The sequence below is a fragment of the Nesoenas mayeri genome, assembly GCF_963082525.1.
Source record: "Nesoenas mayeri genome assembly, chromosome: 19".
NCBI classification, from domain to species: Eukaryota; Metazoa; Chordata; class Aves; order Columbiformes; family Columbidae; genus Nesoenas; species Nesoenas mayeri.
This window is the reverse complement of record NC_137568.1, coordinates 12695833-12715053: the sequence shown is the minus strand read 5'-3', so window position 1 is coordinate 12715053 and position 19221 is coordinate 12695833. Positions and strand designations below refer to the sequence as shown.

At 71.1% G+C, this 19221-nt stretch overlaps 2 protein-coding genes across 2 annotated transcripts; both read right to left on the bottom strand.

Moving 5' to 3' along the window:
- Positions 1–1583: 1583 nt before the first annotated feature.
- On the bottom strand, positions 1584–4577 carry GCGR (glucagon receptor; the record flags this gene model as incomplete). The annotated part of the gene is made up of 13 exons (XM_080356337.1): positions 1584–1880; positions 2024–2065; positions 2151–2289; positions 2361–2449; positions 2568–2637; positions 2866–2926; positions 3007–3166; positions 3302–3455; positions 3542–3648; positions 3782–3903; positions 4054–4161; positions 4276–4372; positions 4527–4577. The coding sequence occupies 13 exons, from the start codon at positions 4575–4577 to the stop codon at positions 1584–1586; spliced, it is 1497 nt and encodes a 498-aa protein (XP_080212463.1).
- An 8699-nt stretch (positions 4578–13276) lies between these two features.
- Positions 13277–19171, bottom strand: SLC25A10 (solute carrier family 25 member 10; the record flags this gene model as incomplete). The annotated part of the gene is made up of 11 exons (XM_080356627.1): positions 13277–13473; positions 14210–14266; positions 14354–14431; positions 14610–14702; positions 14789–14859; positions 15247–15290; positions 15513–15554; positions 16080–16128; positions 16204–16318; positions 16490–16609; positions 19082–19171. The coding sequence occupies 11 exons, from the start codon at positions 19169–19171 to the stop codon at positions 13372–13374; spliced, it is 861 nt and encodes a 286-aa protein (XP_080212753.1). The 3' UTR covers positions 13277–13371.
- Between the last annotated feature and the right edge of the window lie 50 nt (positions 19172–19221).

Genomic DNA, 19221 nt, shown 5'->3' with positions numbered 1-19221 from the left:
GGCTGCGCTGGCTGGATCCGGCACCGCGGCTCAGCCCCACAGCTCTGCTGCCCCACAGGTGACGTGTCCTACGGCCCCAGGGCCCCGCAGCCCCACGGCACTGTGACCAGACCCTCTGCCCCACGGCTGCACTGCCCGCACGGCTCCAGCCCCAGCGCACGGGCGCTGCTTGGGCCGGCAGCAAGTTCTCGAGTAAACAGAGGAAAATTACTGCTGGCGCAGCGCGGCGCCGCGCCGGGAGCCAAGCGCGGTGCAGCCAGGGCCAGCGCTGCGGATGTGGCCTCTCCACACCATGGCTGCCCCGCTGGCACCCGCGCCCCTGTCCTGGCAGCGGTCTGGGCCGCGTGGCTCCCCCATCCCCTGTGCTGGCCGCACTGGGACGGTGGGTTTGGCGGGGGGACCGCCTGCCCAGCGCTGCTGTTGGCTGTGCGGGGCTGCAAGTGCTGCGGGTGCCCCAAGCGCTCGCCCTGTCGTCACGTCCCCTGTGCCGGGCTGTGCGCGGGGCCGGGACAGCCGGGACCCGTCACCTGCGGGGCCAGGCAGGCTGGCGGGCAGTGCCCTGTGCCGGGGTCACGGCAGGGCTGTCTGTCTGTCCTGCCGCCAGCCATCGGGCAGGGTGCTCCGGCCGGAAAGGTGGACCAGGCTAATCCCAGCACACCAGGCGATTGTGGTGCCCAAAGCCGCGGCATCCGGGCTTAGCGCTCATGTGCGTGGCCCAAGCCTCTTACAGTGCCGGCCCCCGCGCTCCCCACGCCGCGGACAGCGCAGCGCAGCGCGGGCTGACCCGCCGCCCCGCACCCCACGCACTGCTCACGGTGTTCGGTGCTGCCGGCGGCTGCTGCCCGGCCATGGCCTGCGCCGGCTCCCGGGGAGCGAGGGTGCCGGTGGGCAGAGCCAAATGATTTAATTAGAGGCTCCTGGCAGTGAGAGGACAGAGCCGATTAGCAGCCAGAGGAAAGGGCTGGCGGGAGCTGCAGCCCCGGCCGCTGCGCTGCTACAGCCGCTGCCGCGTCTGCTCACCTGTGCGGGGCCGTGGGCTGTGGGGCAGGCTGTGGGTCACACCAAGGGGCTGTGGGTCACGCCGAGGGGCTGTGGGTCATGCCGTGGGGCTGTGTGGCAGGCGTGGGGCTGGATTCTGGTGCAGCCCGTCCATGCTGCGTGGCCCAGCTCCCCATCCGTGGCTGCCGCCGTCACCACGGGTGCTTGGGCACAGCGTGGGCAGCCCGTTCCACAGCCGGACCGCGTTCAGACAGAGGCACACGCGGCACTGGCCCTGCAGCCCGGCCCGGGCTCACACCTATTTACAGTCACACATAAGTTACAGCACTGCACAAAGGGTCTCGAAGGTGCACGAGGGCAGCACCACAGCACGACACCCCCCACCCCCCACCCCCCGCAGATCCCCTCCCCACCGAGGTCCAGGTCCTGCTCGCCGTGCCTCCCCGGCAGCTGGCCCAGCCGCGGCCGTGGGCCGGCACAGGGCCGCGTCCCGCCAGCAGCGCCCGGAGGAGGACGGAGCTGGGGCCGGCGCGGTTTCCCTGCCGGCTCAGCCCGCGGCGGGGCCGGCGCAGCCCCCGCGTGGCTCACAAGTGGCTCTCGGCCGTGGTCTCGGGGAACTCGTAGCAGTGGTGCCGCTCGCCCAGGGCCAGGTGCTCGGCGGGGCCGCGGCCGCTCCGCTCGGGGTGGCGTGTGCCGGGGTGCGCGGCAGCCGGGCCGTGGCCCAGCCCGTTGGTGCAGCTGCTCACCAGCTGGTGCTTCTCGCAGGTGGCGCCGGCGCCGTTGCGGGCGCTGGGCGCGTGGCTGTACGTGTGTCTGTACTCCTCCGCCAGGTCCTTCCCCAGCTTCCAGCGCTGCCACCGCTTCAGCAGCTCCGCCTGCACCTGTGGCAGCGGCTCTCAGCGCGGCACAGCCCCACGGCCCCACGGCCCCACGGCCCCACGGCCCCACGGCCCCGTGGCCCCACAGCCCCGCGGCCCCACAGCCCCACAGCCCCCGCCGCCCCGTCCCGTGCCGGCCCACTCACCTCCTTGTTGACGAAGCAGTAGAGAATGGCCACCAGCATCCCCTGCGCAGAGGGAGGAGAGGCGTGAGGGGCCCGTGGCCGGAGCGCGGGGCCCGCGGGAGGCAGCGCCGCGCCGGGCTGGGCTCACCTGGAACGAGCTCAGGAAGAGGTCGAAGAAGAGCTTGACGTAGCGCAGGGTGCCCTGGGCGTGCTCGTCTGTGATGAAGGCGAACACCACCTCGTGGATGCCCAGCAGCGGGATCAGCGTCAGCGTGGACTTGGCCAGCCTGGCGGAGAGCGGCCCGTCACGCGGGGCCCTGGGGGTGGATGCACCCCCGGCACCTGCACCTGCACCCACCGGAACTTGTAGTCGGTGTAACGCATCTGGTGCGCACGGAGCTTGGAGACGAGGATCTGGATGATGCGGATGAAGATGAAGAAGTTGATCTGCAATGGAGGAGTGAGCCCTGAGGAGCAGGGCAGGGGCGGCGGGGCAGCCCCTGCGCCGCAGGGTCAGAGCCCTCGGGGCAGGGGGCGCTGGGCAGGGCTGCAGCCCTGGGCTCACCAGGATGGCCAGGAACACGGGGAAGCGAAGGATCCACCAGAAGCCCATGTTGTTGTTGGTGGACCAGCACCTGCGGGGCGGCGGGACGGAGACTGCTGGGCAGCCCCTCGGCCGGGCGGCTGCTGCAGCCCGGCATGGTGTTGGCAGCCCCAGCTGGGCAAGCGCCGTGGCCTGGCACCCTGCTCCTCGCACGGGCGATTGCCTGGAGCCTCCCACGCCATCGCACAGTCCCCCCACCCCTCATGCACCGCCCATGCCCCGGGCACCCGCAGGTGCTGCTGCGGGACCTGGTACTCACTGGATGTTTTCATAGAGGAACTTCACGACGACCCAGGGAATGAGGAACAGCATGGGCGCCCCTGCAGGGAAGTGTGCAGGGACAGGTGAGGCACGGAGGGGGACGGGGGACAGGGACGGGGAGCCAGCCCCCTGCGCTCACCCCAGCCAATGCACAGGTAGAGGGTGAAGTAGCTCCTCTCGGAGAAGACGGCCACCACCAGCAGGTTGTGCAGGTAGATCCCCTCCACCAGCAGCCAGCAGTAGTTGGCCACAATGCCGTACTGCATGAAGACCGTGGCTGCCCGGCAGCCCGCGGCCGCCTGCAGGCAGGGTCGGGGTCAGGGTCAGGGTCAGGGTCGGGGTCAGGGTCAGGGTCAGGGTCGGGGTCAGGGTCGGGGTCAGGGTCAGGGTCGGGGTCAGGGTCAGGGCTGCCCGTGCCCGTGCCCCGCGCTCACCTCATCGCTCAGCCAGATGTGCACGTTATAGCCGTCGATTTTGTCGCTGTAGTGAGTCTTGAGCAGAGCGTCGATGACCAGCACGGAGACGCCCTTCAGGATGAAGGAGGCGAAGAGGTTCATGTGGATGTAGTTCCTCATGCAGTGCAGCTTGCTGCGAGCAGAGCCGCGTCAGCGCCCGGCCGGCACGGCTCCGCCCGCCCCGTCTCCTGCCCCGCCGGGCGCCTGCCCTGGCCCCACCTGATACCCAGCAGCAGGGCCAGGGCGAGGATCAGCGCACACAGGGACACGGAGTAGCCCACGGTGTACATCACCTTGAAGCTGCCGTAGGTCTTGGCAAATTTCTCCTGGAGAAGGGGGGAGCAAGTGAAGGCAGGGGCAGGGAGAGGGGTGGGCAGGGCAGGCAGGGCAGGCAGGGCAGGCAGGGAGAGGGCCGGGCAGGGCAGGCAGCCCTGCACCAGCCGCCCCAGCTCTGCCCACCTGTGCCTCCAGGTCCTCGGCGTCGAGCTCGCACTGCGTGGCGTCGCGCAGGGACTGTCCCCGGGGGCCCGTCACCCACTGCCCGTCTGGCCCGCAGGTCTTGAAGACGTGTCTGTGCTTCACTGCGAGGGGAGGGGGGATGGGGGAGCTGGGACCTGGAGCCACCGCGGGCACCGGCTCAGGAGTGAGTGCACAGAGCAGCACGTGCACACGCGTGTGCACACACAGCACACGAACGTGCGCGCACACACGCAGCCCCCGCTGGCCGTTACCTTTCTGGTACCAGGGCAGGAACCAGGGGCAGGGGACACTGGCCGTGCTGTTGGGCGCTGTGTCGGGCCAGCACGAGAACTTGTCGAAGGTGCGGTTACAGACCAGCTCTGCAGAGGGACGGCACGTGGCAGCGCCCGCGGCCTCGCCGGTGCCAGGGCCAGCACCAGCCCCCCACCGGCCCCTTTCCCCGCAGCCCCGTCCCGCGGGACCCCGGCGCTCACCTGTGGGCGCGGGCAGGCGGCTCATGTTGCGCTGACACTCCTCGCTGTACGCCTTCCAGCTCTCGAAGAGGAAATCCGTGATCTGGGCGGAGGGGCCCTGGGAGAACCCAGAGTGTCACCGGCCCTGTCCGCGGGGCTGCCACGCCAGGCGGGGCGGCGTTCCTGGCTCAGGAATGGCCGTGGGCTGTGCCGCGGCCAGGGGTTGCCGTTGGTGCGGGCACAGAGCAGAGCCCCATCCTGCCCGACCTTACCTGGCAGCAAAGCAGCAGCAGCAGGAGGCTGGGGAGACGCGGCCGGGACATCCCTCTGCTGTACCATGGGCCGCATGGGGAGCAGCGCGGCGTGTCGGGCTTCCTACTGTCCCCCGGCAGCTCCTCTGCCCTGACAGCCAAGGTCCTGGCACGCAGGTGACTCTGCAGGAGGTGGCGGGTGACGGGGACGCAGGCGGTGGGACCCATCCCAGGGCAGAGTCGGGGCGGGCGGGCAGGGCAGGGATCCCCCGGTGCAGCGGAGCCGGGTCGCAGTGCTGCGCTGCTGTCCCCATCCTCGCCCGCCTCCAGCATCCACCCGGCGGCTGGTGCGTTTTCCCACCAGGCTGGGTACCTGCAGTTTCCGCCCCGGGACGGCACCAGAACCACAGCCACACCGCCCCCCCGAGCCAGAACCAGACCCCCATCCCGGCTCCCGCAGCTCCCCCAGCCCCGGCGGCTGGAGCGCGGCCGCGTGCGAGACGTTCCTCCTGCGCAGTGCGGACCCTGCTGCTGCAACGCTGCCCCTGGGACCCCCAGACCTGAGGGCAGCACCTGGGACCCCTCCCCGCGCCGGAGCGTCTTCCCGGGGCAGGGGCTGGCACCCGGGCCGCCTCCCCTCCCCACTGCCCCCTGCTCGTGGTGGAGCTGCATCCAGCGGTGGGGGAGGCCAGGCCTGGGATGGCCCGGCAGGGTGCCCTTGGGGTGCCCTGTCCCCGTTGCTGTCCCTACAGGTGTCCCCAGCCACGGCACCCACCCAGGATGGCTGCCAGCCCTGGGGTGGTTAACTATTAACCCGCAGGGATCCCCAGCTCACGGGGCTGCCGTGGCCCCGGGACCGGCTCAGCCAGGCCATGCTGCCGCGGCTCCATCGCCCCAGCGCCGGGACCCACACAGCGCCGGGATCTCCCAGGCAAAGCCCAGCTCACGAGGCTCCGTAATTCCCTCCATCCCCCTAAGCCGGTTACGGAGCTCCTGAGTGGGATTTTGGCTCTGCCGACAAGGGCCAGTTCTGCCGGCGGCCCCACGGCCGTGTGGGGCGAGAGCGGCTGAGCGGGGCAGGGGATGGGGACAGAACAGACAGCGGCAGTGCCACGGCAGACACTGCCGCATCACGTCCCCCGGCTCCGCCGCAGCGCTGCGCTCCCCACCAGCCGCGGCTCCCAGGGCTCGCTCGCTGCCCACGCCTATTTTTATCCCTGGGAAAGTCGTGTTTCCTCCATGCAGACCCACTCGCCATGTGCAGACAGCTGCCCGAGCAGCTCATTAATCAGCGCGTGCGGCTCCAGATGCGGCTCGAGGAGCTGGATCTGCCATCGCGCCTTATTTAGACCATCCCAGGACAGAGGGAACCGTTTCCTGGGACAGACAGCGCTGGGTGGGCTCTGGGAATGGGGACTTTGGTGGCACCCACCAGCCACCTGCCAACACCACCATGCCTGTTCTCATCCCCCACCCGCCCCACGCCAGCGTCCCTGTCCCATCACCGGCCCCACACCGGTGTCCCGGTCCCATCACCGGCCCCACACCGGTGTCCCTGTCCCACCGCCAGCCCCACGCCAGCGTCCCTGTCCCACTGTCAGCCCCACACCGGTGTCCCTGTCCCACCGCCAGCCCCACGCCAGTGTCCCTGTCCCATCGCCAGCCCCACGCCAGTGTCCCTGTCCCACCGCCAGCCCCACACCGGTGTCCCCAGCTGCCCCATCCCACTGCTGGCACTGGCCTGGCCCCGTGGGAACCTCCTGGTGCCCGGAGCATCCCGGTCCCCGGAGGAGCCGCTCCCCGCGCACCGCGAGCTGGCTGCGCGCCCCACTGTGCGGCAGGAGGCAGCTGTGGGGCAGGGGTGTGTCTATTTTTAGCTGCCTGTGATGGGATTTAGCGGCGGGGAGGCCTCTGCCCCAGACTCCCCCCGGGCTGGCAGCCGCCCCTGGCCCCGGGGCCTGGCCGCGGCCAAGCTGGGCAGACTGCACTGGGTGAGGGGTCCTGGCCGCGGGGCCGGTCACGCTCCCCGCCTCGGCACAGGGCTCCCCGCCCTGCCAGGCCCTTTGTCCCAGCTGCCCGTGGTGCCGTGCGGCTGCAGCGCTGTGCCAGCCCCGGCTCCTGCCGTGCCAGAGACCCCCGGTGGCTCGGCCACCCCGCCCTGCGCCCTGGAGACGCGGGCTGCTTCCAGCAGACACCGACACACGGGAGCAGCCGCGGAGCAGCTGTAGCCGTCCATGGGGCGGCACAGACGGGCAGTGGCGGGGAAGGAGCAGCAGCCCCATGTGGCAGGGACAGCGGGGTCTGGGCGGCTCGGATCCCCAGTGGCACCGAGCAGCTCCCCAGCGCCGGCACTGCCCGGCACCGGTGCCCACAGTGCTCGGAGCAGCGGGTGCTGCTGGCTGGATGTGCCATGGCTGTGGGTGCCAGGAGCCCTTCTGCCATGATCACCACCGGGTCTACCGGGGCCGGGCTTTGCATCACCACGTCCCTTCACCCTGTCATGCCTGACTGGCTCTAGCGCCACATCCCCCTGCCCTGGGGCCAGGCTTTGGGGGACCCTCTGCTGCATGGGCACCGCGTTGAGGGTGCCCGGTGTGTGAGCAGGTGCATCTGCTGGGGCCGCGGCGTGCCGCAGTGGGCACACAGGGAACTTCTGCCCTGTGCTGGCATTGGGCAATGTGGCATGTCCCTGTGTCACGGCTCTGCGGCTGCTGACCCCTGCGGGGGCCGGGCTGCAAACACCCGTTGCTGCTCCGCTGGTGGGGGAAACCCCGCTCCCGCGATGGCACAGGAGGGAAGAGGAACCAGCCCCGGGGCAGCTGTGCCACGTGGCGATGGGTCAACGCTGGCAGCCGCGGCGCCGGAGGACAGGGATGTCAGACCCAGGTACCAACATCTGCCCTCGGGGGCAGCGGGACGGCACTGATGCCGTGCTGGCTGAAGCAGCAGGTCAGCGCCCATGGGGACCAGGCGGGAACCTGCCCCCCCGCAGGCGTGCAGCCCCCGGCCCGCAGCCGCTCAGAGCCCCTCGGTCGGCAACCGCCCGGGCAGAGGCGCTGCCCCGGGGACGTGCGGCCGCGCCGGCACCCGGCTCTGGCTGCCGTCACACGTGTGAAGGAACGAGCTCCACATCTGGGATCGCTGGAGCCGATTGCTACATGGATCAGCAGTTCGGTGAAGCCTCCACAGGGACACTCATGGGCATCTGCAACGTGACCCGGGGGCACCCGGCACAACCGCGGCCCCGAACAAGCGCCGAGAGGCTGGGCAGCCCACGGCAGCCCCGCCAGCGCAGCCCCGTGCCCAGCACAGCACCCCTTGCGCGGGAGGTGGCGGTGGGGGCTGCGTCCCCTCCAGACACAGGGATTAGCCCCCCGTGTGCTAATGCGGTGCTTTCCACGGCTGGCTTGGCTTTCAGCTCAGCACTACAGGCCAGCGCGGCAGGGGCTTCAGCACTTGGCAAGGGAGGGGACGGTGCAGGGCCAGAGCTGATGCAATGCCAGCGCGAGCCTGGCCTCGCAGATCCTGCTCCACTTTCCACCCAAGGACCACGGTAAGCAGGACAAGCTGGGGGGGACGGGCACGGTGGGGAGCTCTGTCCCACACCCTTCGCTGTCCCCTCTGTGTCCCTGTCCCGAGCTCGGGGGCACCTCCTGCTCCCCGTCTGTCACCCACAACGGCTCCAGTCCTCTCCTGTGAAGCAAGTACCAGGAACCTGGGCAGCGAAGGAGCAGCCGAACTGCCTGGAGCAGCTCGTTTGCACAGAGACACATGGCTGTGGAAACACTGAGCAGCGGCGCACGGAAAGAGCCAACGTCACCAGGCATCCATGGTGTCGGATTCTGTGTCACTTTGGACCAACAAAACCTAAAGCAAGCCTGACAGTGTTTTCGTCAACAGGAACACAGGACACAAACAAACGGCGACCACCCCTGTGCTGCCAGGAGAACACTCGGCGTCACCCACGGCTGCCCCGCCACCGGAGGGACGGCCAGGACCATCTTCCACAGCTGCCCAGTGCCACAGCAGGACACGGCCTCGAGCGCCGGGCAGCCAGGGGGTGCTCGAGTCGCCGCGTGAGGGGATGCTGAGCCACGCAGCACCGCGGTCCTGGCTGCGGGAAACAGGTTTCCCTTGTTCATCACATTGCATGGAAACCCATGAAACATAGGATGACACGAGAGACACGGCGTGACACGTGTGGTTAGCGTGTCACAGGGGAGCCACAGGACTGGGAAAAGGTCAGTGCAGCCAGGACTGCGCACACGCCTGCACTAGGAGCTCAGCGCCCGCCTGCGCTGGGAGCTCAGCGCCCGCCTGCCCAGAGCAGCTCGTGTCATGAACAAACGCTGCGGCCATTGCGGCACCGGGAACACTGTCCCGGCACCTCACCAAGGAGTGAGCTCAGCCCCTGCTCTGCCAAGGTGCCGATGTGCAAGTGCCATCGCACACCGCAGCCTGTCCTGGCAGGGTCCCTCGCCGTCCCCAGGCACCTGCAGCACATGGGCACATGTCACCAGCCGCACCAGGCAGGCGGTGCTGCAGGGCTGCACTCATGCCCAGCAGCCGCCGGCGCCCACTGCTCGCAGCCAGGTTCCCCAGCACCGCTGGGCTGGGGCAGGCGGGGGACAGAGGCTCTGGCCGTGGGGCACACTGGGCAGGGTGCAATGGAGGAGCAGAAGGGGACAGAGCGGAGCGGCCGCCCCATCTCCCCTGCATCTGGCTTGCCCAGACCCTGCCTCTGCCTGGCACGAGGCGGCGCGGCGCAGCCTGTGCCCAGCAGCTGGTCTCAGCCCTGCGCCGCCGATCAGGGCTTGCGGTCACATTTTTTCATTAACTATTTTTAATCCACATTTTGCCTCTTCTCCATTCAGCCTTTTCTCTGTTCCTCTCTCCAGGCAACAACAACACATAATCTGCACCGCAGCGTGCAGAAAGGCGCAGGGATTGGTGGGAAGGGCAGGAGCTGGCAGCTGGGACAGCACTAATATGCTGAGGAGGGGTCCTGTGGGCCCCAAATTATCCTGCTGATGCACAGATAAAGCCGAGGAAATCACAGGGGCAACCATTGACTTTGGCGTGGGTCAGGACACCCACAGCACGTGCTGCCAAGCGCTGCATGGGGCAAGGAGGCTGCGTTTCGGGTTGCACGGCGAGGCACAAGCAGACCAACGCTCGGCAGTGCTGCCCGGGCAGCAGCAGATGCCCCCTCGTCTGCCCGTCCAGCCACCACGGCCCAGGGGAGCTGGACCGGCTCCTCTCCCTCATCTGCCCCAGAGAGCTGCCAGGCCGGGCAGCACAGTGCCAGGCAGAGGTGGGCTCGGCCGCTGCTTTGGAGATGCGCTTGCAGCCACAAGGACGGCAAGGTCACATACCCAACATGTCCTGGTTAAACAAAGCCATTTACCAACACCGTGTTGACACAGCAGAGCTTGGGACAGAGTCACAAAGGGCACTTGCAATGGGCCCCTGCAAAGCCCAGGGAGCTTGGGGAGCACTGGGAAGGGTGGAAAAGCGTCCCCTGCTTCTGCCCCTCGGCAAGAAAGCCACAGGCACTGCTGTGCCCACAGCAGGGAGACCTGGCGGGCACCACCCTGGCGAGGGGCTGATCGGGGAGATGCTCCCAGCGTGTCAGCGCCCGGCTGGCGTTGCTCACCGGGGTTCCCGGCAGCCAGGGCAGCACCCAGAGGTGCCGAGACCCCCAAAGGGCTGAGTCCCTTCCCAGGAATGGCGGAGGCAGCGGCTCAGGCAGGAGCGGGCACAGCCCAGCTGGGCTCTCCCCAGCCCAGGACACCCCTGGCAGAGGAGCTCAGCCCCGCCGGGGCCGGTGCCGAGCACCGGGACGACTGCGGGAGCTGCTGCTCCGGCCCCCGGGGCTCCAGCCGCGGCCCCGGGGATGCGCCACCGGACCCGAGTCCCCATCCAGGCGCTGGGCGTGCGGCATCGCGCCGGGGGGAGCCCCGAGCCCGCGGGGATGGGCGCTCCGCTCCGCTCCCTCCTCCCTCCCTCTCCGTACCTGTCGGCTCTGGGCTCGCGCCGGCTCCCAGGCGCATCTCGGTGTTGGCGGGACCGGCACCGGCACCGGCACCGCCGCCTTCGGCCGCTCCGCCGAAAACTTTTGCCGGAGCCGCGGCGGCGGCGGCTGTGGTGGCTCGGGGGGAGGGACCGGGACAGGGGGAGGGACCGCGGGCGAGGAGCCGCATCCCGCCGCCCCGCTCCTCCCGCCGGCACGGGGGGACGCAGCCCGGTGCCCCCGCCCCGCCCCGCCGGCCCCGGGCGCTCGGCGCTGTGCGAGCGGTCCCGCATCAACCCGGGCGCTGCGGGGGCGCGGGCGCTTGTCCCCGCCGCCGTCTCCTCCGCTCCCGGCACCGGCTCGGCTGCCCGGCGGGGACGGGGCGGGCGGAGCGGCGGGGGCAGCTGGACCGCACCGGCCCCGAGGCAGAGGGACCGGTACCCGCGGCTGCCGGGGGTCCCCGGGGCTGCTCCCCCGGCCCCAGCGAGGCGGCAGAATCCCGCGGCTCTCCGGCGGCCCCGGGACTTTCCCAGCACTCCCGTCCCCGCCGAGGACCCGGACAAACCTCGGCCGCGCAGCCGGGAGCTGCCCCGACCCCCGCGTTCCGGCCACGGCCGGCGGCGGCGGGTCCGTGTGTGCGGCGCTGCCCCGCTGCGGCACCGGGGGAGCACATCCCGGCCCCCGAGCCCCGCGCTGCAGCGTGGCCCGGGCAGGCCCACCGCCCGCGGGGCCACCGGCAGCTGCACGGCCCCGGCCCTTGGGCACCGACAGATTTACCTTGGGCCGACAGCCGCGGCGGCCATGGAGGCTGCGACAGCTCGGGGACACCGAGCGTCCTCCCACCTGGCAGCCGGCCAGCCCTGCCCCCGGAGCTGGCTGCAGCACGGGGCGCCGGGAGCCCCCAGCCGGGTCCGGCTCGCTGGAAGCCCCTGCGGGTGTGGAGAGAGCGGCCCAGACGCCTGGGCACACGCCGGCGCTCGCGGGCGCCTCGCCAGCACTGGGGAGGTTCAGGCTCACAGCTGCAGCCCCTGGACACAGCCCTCGCACCCCCCGGTCGGGGCCACGGGGGGAATCAGCAGCCCTAGCGCTGTGCAGGCTGCGGGGTGACTGCTGGGGTGGGCAGAGGCCTGGGCAGGGCGAGACCCGCGGGGCGAGCGCAAACACGGCTGCTACGCGCTGCTGCCAGGGCCGAGGCCCCTCGGTCCGCGATGCTCAGAGATAAGAGGTGCTCCCGCACCGCGGAGCTGCCGGCGCGCCGTGCTCCAGGCTGCGTCTGGCACACGCTGTCCTGCCGGGGTGGCCGCGGCACCGCTCAGCTGCCGTGAGGGGCGTGGGAAGAGGGTGTGCGAGCTGGGGGAGCGTGGGGCTGGGACAGCCCGCAGGACCATGGCTGGGCTGGAATGTCTCTGCCGCTGGCCAGGACAGTGTCCTGCGGCTCCGCGCTGGCCTTTGGTGCGGGCGCAGAGCAGCACCCGTCACCCTGGAAGTGGTGCGGAGGTGACCGAAGGCACAAGGCACCACAGCCCGGGCAGCCCCCAGCCCCTCACGAGAAAAGAGGGCTCAGCTCACCTCATGCTCACCTGCCCACAGCTCTCACACAGATCCAGGCACAGGAACAAGGCAGCAGTGCCAGCCAGCATCATTAGACTTCGTTAAGGTGACGAGCTTTCACTTCTGTGCTCTTGCAGGCTGGCTCCGTTCCGCCTGCTGGAGCCCAATTAGCGTCACATCCCGCAGGCAGCTCCCGCGCCGGGGCAGCGCCAGCAGGCGCCCGCACAGCCCGGCCCGCTCCGCTGAGCCCGGCACAGCCCGGCGCAGCGCTGCCCCGGGAGATGGGCCGCCCAGGCACCTGCACCCCCCAGGCCGGCGGGGGCACCGAAAGGCGTGCGGGCCCCTGCGCGGGGCAATGCCGAAGGGCACGAGCCTTGTTCTCCCGGGGAGCTCAGCTCCAAGCCTGCGCCCCCAGCGGGAGGGGCACGGCCTCCCCCGCACGAGCAGGACACCAGGCGCTGTGCTTGTTCCACTGTTTAATGTATATTAAGGTCACAGATATTCCAGTTCTTTGATCCCTCGGAGCCACCACACGCAGGGGTGCACATGGAGAGGGGCTGGTGCCCGCAGCCCCTGGGCAGGGCGGGGGGGGCCGGCGGGCAGACAGGGCTGGGGGCGCCCAGGGCGATGCTGGACGGATGCTCCCCCGGGGCTGGGGAGGGTCAGCGCCCTGCAGGCGAGGGAGCAGGGCCGGGGGCAGGTAGGGGCCCTGCCGGGCCGCTGCCATCACCCCCAGGGTCCCTGCTCTGTCATTGGTACGAGGCACAATCCCTGAAGAGCCCAGCAGCCAGCGGGCACGGGGGAGGTTTGGCAAGTGGAAGCAGGGGCTGTCTGGGGGTCGGGACGCAGAACGGGGATCCAGCGGAGGAGCGTGGGGCCAGGGGCACTAAGAGCTCCAGGGCTGAGCCGGTGTCTCCCCTGCGCCCGGCACAGCCCCCGCCACAGCACGGACATCACCCCCAGCCCTGCGGCGCCAGATGGGTCCCCCTCCCCGGGACCGGGCTGAGGGAGCCTGGGGCAGGACTCGCGGCCAGAAGGGCAGTGGAAAACAGCAGAAAAACCCCAAACAAACGGTGCAGGGGGAACAAGAGGTCCAAGAATATCCCAGAGGTAACAGATGCTGAGAACGGGGGTGAGAGAGGAAAGGAGAGTCTGGGACTGGTTGGTCACAGGCACTGGCAAGGCACAGGAGTGGGGACAAGGGGAACGGTGCTGGCCCCAGACAGCAGAGGGGTTCTGGGGTCTCAGCGGTGACCCGCACGCTCACCCCCCTGGGGCAAGGTGGGGTCCTGTCCCTCCTACTCAGGTGATCACTTTCATCCCAAAATGTTTGCGCAGCTGTTCCAGGAAGATAAAGGTGAGGACAGTGTGAGGAACGAGCCGGATGGCAGCCGGAACGAAGCCCTGGAAGAGGCAGCGAGAAAAGGGCGTCAGCGTGTGCCTGGCCCTGGGCTTCCCCGTCAGGGCCGAGGGTGCCGGGAGCCCGACCCCCGGCGGCCGGCAAGCGCGGGGGGTCCGGCCAGGCATGCAGCACGAGCTGCGGGAGCCGGGGCCTCGGTGCAGGCAGAGACTGCGGAGCGGTGCGGGAGGCACCGCAGCCAGTGCAGCGCACACAGATCTCAGCGTCATGCATCAACCCCTCTGCCCGCAAACAGCAGCGCTGCCATCACCACCACGTAGGCAGAATCTCAGGAGAAGCCCGGGTCAGATCCCGCAGCCCCTGGCTCGGAAGGGCGCTGGGCTGCCTGGAGAGGACGAGCGGACAGGCTGTAACAGGGAAAATGCCTGACTGGCAGAATCTGGAAGAGACCTCAGGTGCGAAACCTCTTTTCCGGGGCCATCCCGGGAGTGAGACCGAACTCGGGGTGGTTGCACCAAGCCTGGGCACGCAGGGCCCCAGAGCCGCCCGGCGTCTGCGGCCCGGCAGCTGAACCCGGACCCGCAGCCCCTGTGGGAGCCCGGCGGGCGAGCTGGGCCCTGGGGGACGGGCAGAGCGAGGCGGACGCGGCAGCAGCTGCAGCACGGGCAGCGCGGCCCGGGCGCCTCCTGCCTGGAACCGTCCTGGACACCAACTCTGCTCCCAGCCCAGGTCCCCCCGCTGCCCCCCACCAGCCCATCCCACATGTCCCCAGCCGGGTACCTTGTAGAAGGCGAGGGGCCCGAGCTTGGCAGTCTCTATGGCACAGTGGGTGACACCCTAGAGCGACATGGAGAGATGAGGAGGCGCCGGGAGGCAGCGCCGGCGCGCACAGCGGGCGGGAGGCGGGCAGGAGGGACCGCTCACCTGGTACTCGCCCTGGGAGTTCATGAGGCGCGTCTTGAGCACGTCCAGGGGCTGGCACAGGAATGTGGCGCATCCGCCCTGGGGAGAGGCAGCCGGGTCAGCGGCGGCGGCTCGAGGAGCCCCGGGCGCCAGGACTGCCATGATGCCCAGAGGGACCCAGAGCCCCACGGCAGCCTGTGCGCTGGCCCTGCTCCGCCACAGGCCCGAGAGGCAGCTGTGGCAGCCCGGCCTGCCGCCCGCACCCAGCCCGGCTCACAGCGATGACGCTGGCCAGGAAGTGAGTGAGGATGTTGTCTGACAGGATCCCAGTCGCCAGAACCAGCTGCTTGGTCTGGTCATAACAGGAGATCTGTGGACACATGGCATATTAGTGACACGTCCCCGCTCCTCGCCGGGGACTGCCCCGTCACCTGCTGCCCTGCACCGTTGTCCTACCTGCCCTATGGTGACCAAGGCCCCTCGGCTGGACGCCATCGTAGCTCCTGAGAAGAGCTTCTTGAGGCCCTCTGTGGACAGACAGATTGGGAGCTGCACAGTCCTGGACGCCACTCACCCTCCTGTCCCCCATGAGCCTCCGGTCAGTGTCCCAGCCCCTCACACATCAGCGCTTGAGACACGCAACAGCAAGCGGGCTGCGGGAACGGGGAATCCTGGGGAGCAGCACCACCTCCTCCCCGCGCTCGTCCCTTCCCACCTGCTCCACCCTCTCGGCCTCTCCCAGCAGCAGGTCTCCCTTTCCTCGGGCACCGGGCAGGCTGCCGGCCCCCCGCACGCAGCGCTCAGAGGCGCCGGGCGCCGTCCGACCCGCGGCTCCGCGGCCGCCCGGTGTCTGCGCCCGGTGCCAGCGAGGGCAGCCCAGGCGCGCTCGCCCTGCCCGGCTGGCACGGCCTCACCTTCCCGGAGGACGCGGTACATGCCGTCCAGGGCGTGAGAATAGCTGCAAGGAGCGAGAGGGGACGGCGTCAGGGCCGGAGCTTCCCCAGCGCCCCGGCGGCCCCGCCGCCCCCCGGGCAGCCGCAGCTCCCCGGGCCGCAGCCCCGGCCCCGGGGCTCCCGGTACGGCCCCGGTGCAGCCCCGCTGCCGGTGCGGTGCTGCCCCCCCGCGGCCACGCGGACCCCGCACGTCCCGACCCCTCCTCTCTGCCCCCCCCCGCACTCACTTGCGCCGCTGGGCCGGCGGCTGCTTCACGTCGTTCTGCATCCTGCAAGGCAGAGAGCGGGCTGAGCGGGCTGAGCGGGCTGAGCGGGCTGAGCGGGCTGAGCGGGGCCGCTGCGCCGCTGGCCCCGGCGCCGGGGACCCGGGCCGCCCCTGGCCCCGCTCCGGCCGCGCCTGGCCCCGCTCCGGCCGCCCCTGGCCCCGCTCCGGCCGCCCCTGGCCCCGCTCCGGCCGCCCCTGGCCCCGCTCCGGCCGCGCCTGGCCCCGCTCCGGCCGCCCCTGGCCCCGCTCCGGCCGCCCCTGGCCCCGCTCCGGCCGCCCCTGGCCCCGCTCCGGCCGCGGGCAGCGCCCCAGCAAACGGTCCCGGCGTTTGTGCGCAAAGGGACAAGAAAGCTGCCTCCAGCCACACACCGCCCGGCGGCCGCGAGAGGGGCTGGGGCTCCACGGACGGGGCCGCTACCCACGGGCAGCCCGGTCAGGAGCACGGGGACCATCCCACGGCCCCAGCTGCTGCCGCGTGCCAGCCACGAGCCTCCCCCAGCAGCAGCGCCAGGACACAAGCAGGACTGACCTGACGTTCACCATGTCAGCCGGGGTCCCCACAAACCCACCGGTGAAACCTGTGGCCAAAGAGGAGCCGGGGTCAGGGGGCTCCTCCAGCCTGCGGAGCCCGGGGCTGTGGGACCCTCACTCACCTCCCACTGCCCCCAGCAGCACTTTCTGGTAGAAGGGGGGAGGCCCCTTGCTGCCCTGGTCCAAGTGGCTCTTTGCGGTCTCGTAGATGCCAAAGCGAGTCAAGGAATACGTCATCTGCAGGAGAGGGACAATGAGCCGCTGTGTCCCGCTGGGTGCTGCCGCCCCGGCCCCGTGGCTCGGGCAGCTTGTCAGCTCCAGCCCAGCTGCACAACGCGGGGGCAGCGCCGCAGGAGCCCCGCGCTGGCCTCAGGGGAGCAGGGGCCGGCCGGGCACGGCAGCGCTCACCTGCCGGCACAGCGAGGCGCTGAGCCCGTTGTAGAGAGCCAGGAAGCCGTCAGTGCGGATCACATGCATTGCCATCCCCATCATCCGCATCTTCGCCTCCTGCTGCGTCTGCAGGTGGACCTGGGGCAGAGTCCGGCAGTGTCAGCGCACCCGCTCAGCACCGGGCAGCAACAGGAGAGCACCGGGCAGCGCTGGCCATGCCGAGTGCTCGTCGGGTGACCAGCCAGCACTCACGCAGGAGGTTTCCTGCAAACAGCAATAGCTCCAGCCTCCGCTCACCTAAGCGGCACTGTGAAACCGGCCCAGCCCAGCGGAGGCTGCGGGAGCAGGACGAGTGCCGAGGCACCTGCCCGGCCCGAGGGCCTCTCAGTGCGCACCAAGGTGAAGCGGCGGTGCCTGCTCCTCCGAGAAACGCTCTGGGAGGACCCGGCAGCACAGGAGTGAGTGAGCACCAGTGCGGGTTTGCTCAGAGGGGCCGTGACGAGGCTGGTGAATGCGTGACCTCCTGCTGCCCCGTGCCCTTGCTGCGCGAGGCCTCCGGAGTAACTTCCCCTCCCCCCCAGGCGCAGGAAGCGCAGCAGCGGGACAGTCCTGCTCGCCCGCTCGGAACAGCTCCGGCCACAGCGGGCGCTGCCCTCCCCGCCCGCCCAGCACCTCCCGCCACCGCCGGAGGAAGCGGCCGCAGGAGCGTGGGCTGGCGGGGACGGAGCAGCCGTGCCGGTCGGTGTCGGAGCACGTTCGGGGTGCGCCCGCCTGGCCCCATTCTGTGCAAATCACGTGTCAGTCAAAGGCCCCGGCAGATCAAATTAAAGAGAGCAAACGGCCGCTGGCGGGCGGCCAGGCCCGGCTCCCATTACAGAAGCCCCAGCGCGGCCGGGGCGTGGGACACGCTGCAGGACGCCGGGAGCAGCCTCTGCGTCCGTGCGGGGCAGCTGCAGGGAACGGAACCTGCATTTGACCCCGGCAGGCGCATTTCGGGCACCAGGGACCAGAGCCTGTGGCGTGCTGGGGAGCTGGGCAAGCAGCTGCTGGACAGCCTGGCGCAGGCAGGTACACCGGAGCCATGCCTGGCGCCTCTGCTGCCTGTCCACCCCGCGGAACCGCAGGCAAGAGGGCAGGGGACGGGCTGGCCAGCGCTGTGGTCACTGCAGGGGACGGGCTGGCCAGCGCTGTGGTCACTGCCGCAGGGCAGGCAGCCCGTGGGCGGCCAGCGGCTGCAGGGGACGGGCTGGCCAGCGCTGTGGTCACTGCAGCAGGGCAGGCAGCCCGTGGGCGGCCAGCGGCTGCACTGTGCCAGCCCAGCCGTCCCGGCAAAGCACCAGCCCCCTCAGGCCGGCCGGGGCCTCCCGCCGGGACCAAGGTGCAGAGGCGCTGTGAGGTGCCCTTGGACCCCGTCCTGCCAGGCCCCGAGGCCCCTCGTGCTCCCCCACACCTGGCACCAGCCCCGCTGCCGGGGAGCTCGGGTCAAAGGTAGCTCCGTGTTCAGTGGTCAGGCACGAGCCCTGGCTGCTCGCGGCTGCAGGGCACGCGGGGCTGCGCATCCGCGGGTCACAGCCCGAAAGTCACACCCGTCATGCTGGCGCAGGGACAGGGACAGACCAGAGACGTGTGCCAGGCTAATTCCCCTGCTTAGCGTCTTGCCAGGGCATCCCACACGAGCTCCCACGGGCTGCCAGCCACCTCCGCCGGGCAGGCAGGGCCAGCCGGGCCCGGCAACGGGCCGAGCACCGGGGAGACAGCACCCCCTGCCAGGGCCAGCGTCCCCCCGCGCCCGGCACATCGTCTCCGTGCAGAGGGGTGGGAAGGGGCTGCCTGTCCCCACCCTCGCCCACCGGCCCGGCAGACCCCGGCTGGCACTGCCGCTGCCCCGTAGCCTGCCCGGCTGCCCGCGGCTTGGCCGGCACACGGGGCTCCGGGCAGCGCTGGCACTCGCCCCGTCCGCGGGCGCTGGCAGCGCCAGGCTGCGCGCCGCGCTCTTTGTGCGGGAGCGGGATGCCAGGCTGGCCGCAGAGCCTCGGTGACACCTTGGCCCGAGGACACGGAGCCCAGTGGGCCGGTGTCCAAGGCCGCGGCCCCGGAGCCACCGCCGGGCCGTGCACAGGCGCTCGGGCAGGGCTGCCCGGGGTGTCCTCCGTGACCCCCGCACCCCGCAGCTCCCGGGCCCGCACCCCGCGCTGTCCCCGCCCGTCCGCGGCTCCTCCCCGAGCCCAGGGCCGCATCCCCGCGCTCCCGGTCCTCACAGCCGCAGCCCGGCCGCTCAGAACCGGCTCCCCGGTGCCCTCCGGCCGTTCCCCGGCACCCGCTGCCGCCTTTCGCAGCCGTTCCCCTGCCCCGCTCCGCCGTTACCGGCTGCCCCAGAGCCGCTGGCCGGTCAATCAGAGCCGGCCCCACACCGGTCCCCGGTCCCTCGCGGCTGCCGCGCAGCGTCTGCCGGTCCCGGTCACCCCGACCCGGTCCCACCGCCGTCCTCCCAGTCATTTCCCGGTCCCGGCCGCCGCTCCCCCCCCGACGCCCGGTCCCCCCCAGCCGCTCCCCCCGCCGATGCCCGTTCCCCCGCCGGTGCCCGGCGCCCCCAGCCGCTGCCCGGCGCACCTTCAGCAGGTCCAGCGGGTGGGTGCAGCAGGCGGCCCCGGACGACGCGAGGCCGCCGAAGTACCAGCGCGACACGCGCCGCTCCGCCATGGGCGCCGCTCTGCGCCGGCCCCGCCCCGCTCCCCGCAGGCCCCGCCCCG